Source organism: Lipotes vexillifer, unplaced genomic scaffold (assembly GCF_000442215.2).
Source record: "Lipotes vexillifer unplaced genomic scaffold, Lipotes_vexillifer_v1.1 scaffold702, whole genome shotgun sequence".
Classification (NCBI taxonomy): Eukaryota; Metazoa; Chordata; class Mammalia; order Artiodactyla; family Lipotidae; genus Lipotes; species Lipotes vexillifer.
The window spans coordinates 510,518-522,022 of record NW_006786634.1 but is presented as its reverse complement, the minus strand read 5'-3'; the positions used below and the strand labels follow the sequence as shown (position 1 = coordinate 522,022).

The window sequence follows — 11,505 nt, the reverse complement described above, 5'->3', positions numbered from 1 at the left end:
CCCGACGCTCATCAACATTTTGTGTTTGCGGGACCTTCAGCTTTAGACTTGCCCGTGGCTAAGGTGCTGCCCACGGAGAATCCAGCTGTTCTCCTGCCCGCCCTGCACAGGCACCTGGAGGCGGTGCGGATCCCAAGGATGTCACACCCAGGGCCCGGGATACCCTCTGGGACGCCCTGCTGGCCAAGGCCTTGCCCGTGGCGTGTGGTCTAACCCTAAAACCAGCCTTGCTCCCAGCAGTGGCCGAAGTCAACTCTGACCTAAGAGGTCACACCAGGAGGCCGCTGCATCTAGACTCAACCGTCTGTCCATAGGCCTGCTGCAGGGGGATGATGCGAACCCCTGGACACTCAAGGACGGGTACACTCAAAAGTGCACAATGATAGCAAAAATAATGAAGAGAATTTCCTCACAACCCACCTCGCTCTTTTTTCCCAACTAGACCTTTCTGCAGGATTTCTGGAAAAAATAAAAAGCCTTATCACTCTTTTAGACAACAAAGCACTTGGCCCCGTTGCTTCCATGTAAGAATGGACCAGAAAGCTCCCAGTTCCTGGGGATGACTCACTATAGGCTTCCTCCTCTGTCAGGACGTCGGTGATGTACCTAAAATCTAGGCAGGATACCAGCTTCCTGGGGTCCTGGCAGCATGACAGCCGGTAGGAAAGGCCCACATCAATTCACAAGTGGATTATGTTTCTAAGAATCTGCTGGACATGGGCTTATTCTGTCCGGGAAAGGACATTTGGGTCCCCTTCTCCTCCCTCCCCGAAGTCGGGGCTTTGGCCTCACTGGGGAGGCCCACATTCTCGGCTGGGTCTCTGGCGAGACCTCCCCACCCCAATCTAAGTCAGTCAGTTTGGAAGCAGGTTGTACTGTGACCAATAGTACTCCGCTGTAACCCTTAAATATCATAAAAGCTCTCAATGCTGAGACTCTGCTTCTTTTAAGACCACTGGCATTGAAACAGGGAACAGGATCCAAAAGAATGAAAAGTCCACAGGTGGGATTTCAGGCACCTTCCTAGTGGCCCCAAATCATTCAGTTCTGGGGGCCACCTCCAGCACCCCTCTGAGAGGCCAACCTTGAGCCTGCAGATGGCTCAAGAGGTCCACGTCCTTCCCCTTCAGATGGCGCCCCCATGCCACCCGCAACCATGTCAGAGAGATGATGTTACAGCCTCTCATTTTCACTTTCCTCCAGAGAAGAGACGTCTGCCGGCCCAACAGTCTTCAAGGCCATGGTTCTTTGTTTTTTCTTTTTTTTTAGTAAATTAATTTATTATTTTTGGCTGCGTTGGGTCTTCGTTGCACACGGGCCTTCTCTAGCTGCGGCGAGTGGGGGCTACTCTTCGTTGCGGTGCGCAGGCTTCTCATTGTGGTGGCTTCTCTTGTTGCAGAGCACCGGCTCTAGGGCACACGGGCTCAGTAGCTGTGGCTCGTGGGCTCCAGAGTGAAGGCTCAGTAGTTGTGGCGCACAGGCTTAGTTGCTCTGTGGCATGTGGGATCTTCCTGGACTAGGGCTTGAACCCGTGTCCCCTGTACTGGCAGGTGGATTCTTAACCACTGCACCACCAGGGAAGTCCCAGAACCTTCGTTTGTTAACCACCAGATTTTCAGCAACCATCTAAGGCATCGCCCCGAGCAAGATGATGCTCAGAGAGGTTAAGTGGCATGCTCAAGGTCACATAGCCCAGGAAGTGGTGGAGTCCAGATTCAAAGCCAGGTCTGCCTGGGTCTGAAGTTCACTCCCCTTAAGCTGCCCAGAGTTTTCTCCTCCTTGGCAGCCAGGTGCTCATCCCTATATCAACAGGTCAAGGAGAAAGGAAATGGCAGGGGCACATCTTTAGAATTCACCATGGGCTCCTTGCTCAAGAGTCTGATCTGCCATTTACTCTTGGAGTCAAAGTGACCAGATAATATTTTAATAATAACATCTTGCTCATCAGGGTTTGTAAAGCACTTTTCTCAATTGGTCTTTAAACCAATTCTGTGGAGTTCCTAGAGAAGTTATGATTATCCCCTTTTCACAGTTAGGAAACGGAAACTCAAGAATTTGTATTACACGTGGAAGCAAGTGCCACAGTGGGGGAGGCGGGACCATCGGACCTCCCTGCCTGCATGAGCACAGCTCTTTGTTACTTCAAATACCAGAAAAAGAATATTAGACTTGGGACTTCCCTGGTATAGAATCCATCCTGCAATGCAGGGGACGCGGGTTTAATCCCTAGTTGGGGAACTAGGATCCCACATGCCATGGGGCAACTAAGCCCGTGCGCCACAACTACTGAGCCCACGTGCTCTGGAGCCCACGAGCCACGACTAGAGAGAAGCCCGCACGCCACAACTGGAGAGAGAAAAGACCCACACGCCACAACTGGAGAGAGAAAAAACCCACACGCCACAACTAGAGAGAAGCCCACATGCCGCAACGAAGAGCCCACGCGCGGCAAAGATCCCGCGTGCCACAACTAAAGACCCGACACAGCCAAAAAAAAAAAAGAATATTAGACTTTACTGGGTTTTGTTTGATCAGCACTACAGTGATTGATCCAGAGACAGTGCTGAATGTATTTACTAATTATCAAACGGCAAGTAATCCACGAAATCGATTTCATTTACAGAAACAATGAGAATATTAAAGAATTTACTTACCATGTCAACAAGTAACTTCTACAGAGGCTTGAAGAAAAGATTTGTAAAATGTGTGAAGTACCCAAAACGTGTTAAGTACCCACTTGTTTTCTGACAGTAAATGCACTAGTGGCGAATTCCCACTATCAGACTAACACCTGCCTCCCAGCCCCTTGCCTCTGCCACCCTTCTTGCTCAGCCCTTTCTAACCTACTCCAACAACAACCTGACTGTAGCCAGTACCTCTCAGCGGAGACGAATAATCAAACAATTCTCCGTATGTCGCTTGGGAGCCTGCTGTGCGTTTGCCTTTGCTCATAGAGGAAGTGTTTGTGCTGCAGGGTCACAGAGGTGCTGCCTGGAGGATTACCTTTCCCTCCTGCTTGGCCCACAGGTCCCACACGGCATTGAGAACGGCCGATGTGTCCAGATGCACCACACCCTTCTCGGGACCGATCTGGTTAGGAAGCAAAACACACCAGCACTTCTTAGAAAAGAAAAAGATATTTAGGTCTTCTAGCCAGGGACATGTTTCATGAATTAAAAGGCAGCGATGGAAACTCACTTAGAGGGTAAGCTCTTTTTCAATAGTTTCTAACCTATAGAAGATTTGCAAAAATAGTACAAAGAACTATATATTTCTCTCTTTGTATATACATATATACACACATATACACATATGTACAGAAAAATAAAATATATAATATAAACTTATTTTACTGAGTAATTTGAGAGTAAGTTGCAAATATCATGCACTATTTAACCCTAAATACTTCAGAATGTAGTTCCTAAAAACAAGGACATTCTCTACATGACCATAGAACAAGGATCAAATTCACGAAATATAACATTGATAGAATACTATTACCTACAAAGACAGTCCATAATCAAACTTCACCAATTGTCCCAATAATGTACTTTCTTGTATTCACATATTGCATTTAGCTGACATTTCACTTTAGTCTCTCTTTATATGGAGCAAATTTTCTTCTTTTTAAAAATGATATCAATATTCTCAAAGAGTACAGGCCAGTTGACTTACACAATGTTCCTCCATCTGGGTTGGTCTGCAGCCCCATCATGATTAGATTGAAACGCTGCCACCATATTTTTTTCTCAGAGCTATTATCTTTTAGCGCTTGGGTAAGGCAGTATCCTTTAGGCTTCCCCACTGTGTGGTTACCATTTCCCTTTCTAAGTAAGGAGATTAATATTGCCCCCAAGTTTTAGCATCCATTGGTGATTCTTGCCTCAGTCAATTACAGGTATGGTTGTAATATGGTGGTTTTCTAATGTTACCATTCCTGTTATATTAGTGTGTATTCGATTGTAATGACAAAGTTTCCCTGGTTGGTTGGTTGTTTGCTATCTTAACAGACTCATGGAGTCTTAGGTTATTCAGTGACTTGTACACATCACCACCACATTTCTCTTGATGCTTGAATTGTCCTAGATTCGACCAGTGGGAACTCCTTCGAGGGGATGCTTTAAAAGCAAGTTTCACTTGGTTGGCACAAGTTAAGAATGAAGTTCGAGGCAATGTGGACAATGTGCCTTTCTCTGTGCATGGACAGGAGACTGAGCACTTAGGAAAAGACAGAGCTGATGTCAGGAGTCATCGGCAAGGTCTCGGCTGCTAGACTGACCTTACTGCGATAAAATCCTCTCTCTAGAACCTCATTTTCTTCATGCTTTGAACTTAGGGTTCAAATATAGCCCTATACACATAAAGGTGCTCTGGTCTTTCTCTTCTTAACCTTTGTTCTTCTCTTTCGTTTGTCCTTAATAACCGCCTCCCACAACTCCAATTCTACTCACATTATGTCTCCCTTAAAAAGGTTGCCCATGGGCTTCCCTGGTGGCGCAGTGGTTGAGAGTCTGCCTGCCAATGCAGGGGACGCGGGTTCGTGCCCTGGTCCGGGAGGATCCCACATGCCCCGGAGCGGCTGGGTCCGTAAGCCATGGCTGCTGAGCCTGTGCTCCGCAATGGGAGAAGCCACAACAGTGAGAGGCCCGCATACCACCAAAAAAAAAAAATTTTGATTGACTTTTGTTTGGTATAGCCACTGCTTCAATATTAAAATTCTCACATCATTTCACAGGATAGTTGTAGAGGCACAGTTTTACTATCAGTCAGATCTTAGGAGAAAGATGTTTTGAAAGTATTTAAAACATGTTCTTAGGATCTGCTTGGCCTCTGTGTGACGCAGCCCTCAGATGATTCGCACTGGCTCTCACATAGAGCATTTAGGGCTGATCCACACCTTCTGTGTTCTCTAGGGCTTCTGTTAATGGAATGCAGACTGATTCCAGTTCAGGTGCTCATTCCCTAGAACTGTGAGAAGACAGAGTGCTCCTCACTCCTTGATGGTTGGTGCTCTTGGATTAAAGACATCTGAAGAGTAAGTCAGCCTGAGTCCGTAACATTATCTGCATCAAACCTCTGTTCTACTGAGATGGTTGCTGAAAACCATGGACTGTTTGCATCACAAAGCAAACACATTTAACAAATGTTAAGGATGGGCTCATCTTCCACAGCTCTAAGAGAAGTGCAAGCAACACTAATACATTCATCTAGAGGATGTGGATTCTCCTCGCTCAAACTGAGGCCACTGCAGGAAGTTTACTAAAATTTGGTGCCTTCCACAGAAATTTGGGCGGTGGTGGTCTGACTCCAGTGTGGAGAACAGTCTACTTCAGGTGTGCACGTCTGAAGTGATGGGTGGGAAATCTGTCTGGAAACACTCGGCCTTGAAGGCAGCTCCGTGCTGACTGAGGCCAGTGTTCTCTCCTGTGACTACATCTGTCCAGGACTCAATTCCTAGGACCTCCTGCCCGGGAGGGACAAGTCAGTAGAGGCTATGGAGGACTGTGGGTCTGAGCTCTCATGCTGGCAAGAAGCCTTATGGCCATTTTTTCTCTTTAAAAATTATGCTTTTTTCACCTCTTTTTCTTTTCCTATTAAAAGAAACTATATTGGTCTCATTTATACATAAAAAATCAACCATAACTTCCCCGCTCTCTCACATATAGGCGCTTTCTTCACAGTAACAAGGAAAGCATTGTTTTCTTGGATCATAAAAGATGATTAGGTAAGTAGGCTGATAAAGGCTGCAGAAGAACTGTGATGAGCTAATGGAATTTTTTTCAACTTTAATTTGAACACCACGTAACACATTCAGTGAGACGGCAGTGGCAGTGAGTCACCTGAAAAATGCAACAAGGTTAAAATTAAAATGGGTTCCGTCATGCTGTGGTCTGAAACAGGCGGAAGCCACCTCCATCACCACAAAAGAGCCATTTGTTCCAGGCACAGAGAGATGGAAATTGATTTCTCCTGCTCGAGACATCCATTGGGACAGTGTGGGGAGGGGAGGGGAGGGGTCAGGGAGGTCCCCACACAGTGAACTCAGCAACACATCTGTCCCAGGGACCACGTGACAGTGCAGTGTCCCTCCACTGCAGGCCCAGTTCCAGGTCCTGGCTGTTAACAGAGAGTGGTTCTCATGGCTTGTCCCGGAACACATCTTGTAAGCCTGCTGAGTTTTGTACAAACTTTGGGGGCCGCCCTGTATGGTTGGAGAAAGCAGCTTCATAAAGTGCTCAACTTACACCAGAGAATTAAAGTTGCAGGAGAAGCTGATGCACAGCTCAGCAACCTATGGGGGTCAGCGGTCACTGCCTGGGAGAAAACATCAAAAGTGAATGATTGACTTAGGGGGAGGGGCTCAGGGAATCATTGCTGAGGTGCCTCCGTCTGCCCAGCCAATTCCTAGTTGCCCCTCAAGGCTCATCTCAAAACCTCACCATTGCTCTGAAGCCGTCCTGACCCTCCTGGACAATGAACTAACCTTCTTTCCATGTAGCTTGTACTCAAAAAAAAAAAGTCCTTCTCGCACTGCACTATTGCTTCTTTTATGTCTGTCTCCCTGAGAAGTTTGTGATTTCCTTCTCCTTGTACGTGGGACTCTGTCCCCTTTCTCTCTCTCTGTTTGTAAAGTCATTTCTGCAGTGCCTGGCAGAGCGCCTAGCACACAGGAGGTGTCTGCGGAAGGCTCAGCTGACGGATGACTGGACGGCAGCCCTGGGAGGAGCTGGAAGAGCCTGATGGCATCCACATAATGCTCAAGAAAGGTTCCCTTGTCCTACACACACACACACACACACACACACACACCTTTTAACTGCTCGATGATACTAAAATTGTTCAGTGGGTCAAGACTTTTCTCTAACAACTAGGCAAGGGCTGACAGTACAAATATCCATGAGGGAGGTATCGCATCACCACCAACGTTAGAGAATCTATTTCCTCCCTTCCTGGACCCTCACCCTTCAACCTATCATAATTCGGCTTCAGCTCCTAATGAGCTATTGAAATTGATCTGTCAGAGGTCTCCTTTTTGTACATATTGAATTTTGTACACTGTGCGTGCATTAAAAAAAAATTATGCATTTAAAAAAAAACCAAGCAAATAATTTGTATGTAAATATTCCGGAGAGAAAGCACTTCGGGCAGTCAGGACTAACCGAGCAGCTGTCTGAGCCTCAGTTTCCTTATCTCCAAAAATGTGGACACTCAAGACCACTGAGCCCTCGTCCAGCTCTGAGAAAAGACAGGCTTACTCACAGCTCAATGTGCATTCTTCACTATCTGCTATTCCAGATGAGAGTTCTGAAACTGGGCAGGACCTACAGCCTTTTCTGCCAAGAGCAGTGAACTTGAAACCAACTGAGTGTGGAATATTCAGAAAAGCAAGTAGGCTCTGTGCACACAACAATAAGCCTTGTTCTGTGAATGCATGCCTGCCTACGTCATGTCCCTCACTCACTCACGCAGTTCAGGTCCTCAAAGCTCTGCACAGAAATCGGCTGAGACTCAAGGATTCACCTGCAGTCTATGGATGACTACAAGGAGAGAAGCCAAAATCTGCTATTTAAAAATTTATCTCAATGAAATAAACCATTAAACATTGTTTTTACTCACTTCAAGCAGTGTAAATACGGAGGAAAATAAGGTCAGAACTGGAATGTAAATGAAACTTAAGCATTCTGGAACCTCAAGGGATGTTCAACTCACCAACTTCAGTGCCTTTCCCCAGAGTGAAGGTGATTCCGTAGCCCTTGAGTCCATCTTCCGCATCCGTCTCCAAGACAACGTAGGCAGCTGAGTAATCAGGGTCTGTTTGCTGCAGGGGAAATGATCCCCCCAAATCCGCAAATGTGAGAAATCCCCAAATAAACCCGGGAATGATGTCACGTAAGAACAGAAAACACCAAAAAGAGTTCCCATCAGAGGGAACTGTTCATGTTCCCCAAAGGAAACACAGGAGCTCTGAATGGACAAAAGGAATGTCCTCCTGAAGGATGGCAGTTGGACTTGAGGTGAGAGTGAAGATCCAGGAATGAGATCTGGGAGTCTTTGGCATAAAAGTGGTCACTGAAGCCATGAACACAGAGGGGTCTTAATGGGAGTGTGTGATGAGACAGGAAAGGCACTGAGACCTGAGCCTTGAGAGGGAAGAAGGGGGTCAGTATAGGAAGGAGCAGCCAGAGAGGCAAGTGGTCAGCGAGGGAGGGGTGGGCAGCAGACAGCAAGAAATGTAGACCAGGGTGAAGGGCACTGGAAGCAGAAATAGAAAGGGCAGTTCCAAGAGAAGGAAGGAGACACAGGTCGACTTCAAGTTAAGGAGGAAGTAGATGTACGGGATGGAGGCAACAGGCATGGACCAGTAATCTAGGGTTTGGTGGGGAAGGGACAGAAAGGGTGGAGAGGTGTAAGGGCCAAGTAAAGACTATTCCAAAGTGAGAAGCCCTGTCCATGTGGGATGGAGAGGGGCCACTAGAAAAGGAGAGACTTAAAATGAAAAGGGAACAGGCCCTGGCAGTCAGGAAAGGTGGGCGTGGGGACACAGGCGTAAATCAGTTCTGGAGAAGGACATGCCTTACAGAATAAAGGGAAAGATGAGAGGGATGGCTGGAGGCTGATGTGCAGAGATGGGGCCAAGGGTGCATTAGTCTTCAGTCTTTGTGGCGACACAGTGGCACAGGGGGTGGGTGGCAGAGGTGGGAGAGAGTGGTCTGGACAGCAGCTCCAGGGAGCTCAGCAGACAACGGGGAATGGAGAGGAAAAGTATGGCTGGGACAAGACATGGAAGCAACCTAAGTGTCCACTGACAGATGAATGGATAAAGAAGATGTGGTACATATATACAATGGAATATTACTCAGCTGTAAAAAAGAATGAAGTAATGTCATTTGCAGCAACATGGATGGACCTAGAGATTATCACACTAAGTGAAGTCAGTCAGACAGAGAAAGACAAATACCATATGATATCACTTATATGTGGAATCTAAAATATGACACACAAATGGACTTTACAAAACAGAAACAGAGTCACAGACATAAACAACAAACTTATGCTTACCAAAGGAAAAGGCAGGTAAGGATAAATTAGGAGTTTAGAATTAATATATACAAACTACTGTATATAAAATAGATAAACAAGTGTTTACTGTATAGCAGAAGGAACTACATTCAATATCTAATATAAACTATAATGGAAAAGAAAAAATAAAAGTCTGGCTGGGAAGTGGCAGGCTCAGCTGGAGCTGGGCTCTCTGGAACCGTAGTTAGCTCCTGGATAAGCGCTGGTAAGAGCACCGCAGGGCTGAGGGCTCCACGTTTCTTAAAAGGCTGGTAAGAAATCGTAACTGGAACCCACTGCTTGAACAAATATGGGGAACAGTTTCAGGGCTCCTTCATGAAAATACCCTACCTGTGATCAGGAAGACTCACTCTGCTGCTAAGTGCTAAGGGAGCTGAATTGCTGAGTGCTGCGTGCAGTGAGGGTGTGGGGAGCAATCCTCAGTCATGGCAGTACTGCTGAGGACTGACAAGCAGACTTGCGATTAAGAAGGCACTTGGGGGGAGCTCCCTGGTGGTCCAGTGGTTAGGACTCTGTGCTTCCACTGCAGTGGGCACAAGTTAGATCTCCTAAGATCCTGCATGCCTCGGGGTGGCCAAATAAATACGTTAATTAATTAATTAAAAGGAAGGCACTTGGAAATCAGCATACAATACACACCATATCTCTGGGAGATAATATACAGTATTTATGAGCTTGCAATACAGCTATTAGACAATAATCTCTCCTGACCCAGAGGTCATAAACTACTCAGGCCAGAGACAAATTCCATTTCCTAAATTATTCCACGGTAAGCCAGCAACCTTAACACTTCACAAATTCAAAGAAGAGAAAAATGGAGGTCAGCACTCTTCTGCTTCAGTTTCTTCATATATAAACAGTAATTACAGCCACAGTTATTGCCAGCCTTCTCTGTGTCAGGCCCTCTACACACATCTCATTTACATGTATAAAGCAGACACTGTTATACCCATTTTACAGATGAGAAAACCCAGGCCTGGAGAGATTGTGTGGTTTCCCCACAGCTGCTACACCTCAGAGGGGCAGAGGCGATAGCACATGATCAGGTATTTGAATTTTACAAGTCAGTAAAATTTCAAATATTTGTTTGGAGATCCACAAAGGATTGCCCAGTGGGTGTTTTTTGTCATTTACCATAACATCATATAAGAAAGGACAAATAAGGGTTTTTAAAAGCAGGAAGAACCTAATCTCAGAATAAAGGGCATTCTTTTAAGTAACTTTAGCACTTTTTAACAAGAGGTCATTTCATGTACGCAAAGAGCATAGGGAATGTAATAAACATCAGGGTGCCCTCCACCCAGCTTAAGAGGCAAAACTTTACAGTGTGAATGAAAGTCCTTGGGTACCCATTCCTCTCCCTCCATACAAGTAACAGATAATCATTATCCTAACACGGATGTTTCACACATTCATTACATACCCTGCAACTTTGTTTTTCCAGTGTGCCATGTGTAAGTGGGCCGGGAGGGGCAGTGAGGATCCAGTGGGGACAGGCCTGGAGGAAGGAGACCCTGCACAGGACTCATATTTGGGAACCACTGTACTAGAAGGTGGTGGTGGCGTGGGCTGTCCCACTAACACTCTCAGGGAGCAAAAATGCCCTTCAGTGCTTACTTTACTGCATCTCCAAAGGCTGACATCTACTTAACTCTTTAGGTGACACATCCTCTATAATCATGTTTTCAGGTAATTTCATGAGAGCCCCCCTCTTACACGACCCAGTTACTGCGAGTTTGTTCGTCTGGTTTTCCAGCCAGACTGTGACTCCTTCACTTCGCAGATGGGCCTCTTGGGTTAGGAGCTTTCCCAGGTCACACAGCAAGCTGTGGCGGAAGCAGGATCACCACCTAACACCCTGCCCAGGGCTTCCTGGTCTCCTTCTGGTTGAGAAGCTAGCGCTGTGTTTTAGGGTTTCACTGGTGGGAACCTAACAAAATCGGTTTGCAAATACGATTCGCATTTCCAGCAAAATGAGAATTGTAAATGTAAAAACAGGAAATACTAAATGTCAGCAAAGAAAGGAACAGTAAGAAAAAAGAAGAAAACCTAGGAGGGTGGAGTGTCTCTAGATACCTTCATTCCCCTTCCCGACCTCTCCACTTAAAAAAGCATCGGTTCCAAGGTTGGGAACCTTCCTGGGGCCGGTGGGGTGCCCCGAGCCTAAAGGGCCCAGCGTCGGAGGGGCGGGAGGGCACCGGCGGTCAGGCAGCGCTTACCATAGCGTCCAAGCCCCTGAGCGACGTGGGGAAGCGCAGAGCCAAGAGATCCTGCCGCGCACCATGCCGCCCCCACCCCGGGGCTGCCAACTCTGCAGGACACCCTCTGCACAGAGGCGTGTGTGTGTGTGTGTGTGTGTGTGTGTGTGTGTGTGTGTGTGTGTGTGTGTGTGCCTTTCTTTTAGGAGTCCTCCAATAGAGAACA

The 11,505-nt window shown here is 46.7% G+C and overlaps 1 protein-coding gene across 1 annotated transcript in view; it reads right to left on the bottom strand.

Moving 5' to 3' along the window:
• Positions 1-7,773, bottom strand: part of ENOSF1 (enolase superfamily member 1) — a 16,883-nt gene extending 9,110 nt beyond the window's left edge. Inside the window, 5 exon segments of the mRNA XM_007472244.1 lie at positions 421-459; positions 569-641; positions 2,655-2,681; positions 3,004-3,090; positions 7,711-7,773. Of these exon segments, the coding sequence (XP_007472306.1) occupies positions 421-459; positions 569-641; positions 2,655-2,681; positions 3,004-3,090; positions 7,711-7,773 (289 nt within the window).
• Positions 7,774-11,505: the final 3,732 nt, after the last annotated feature.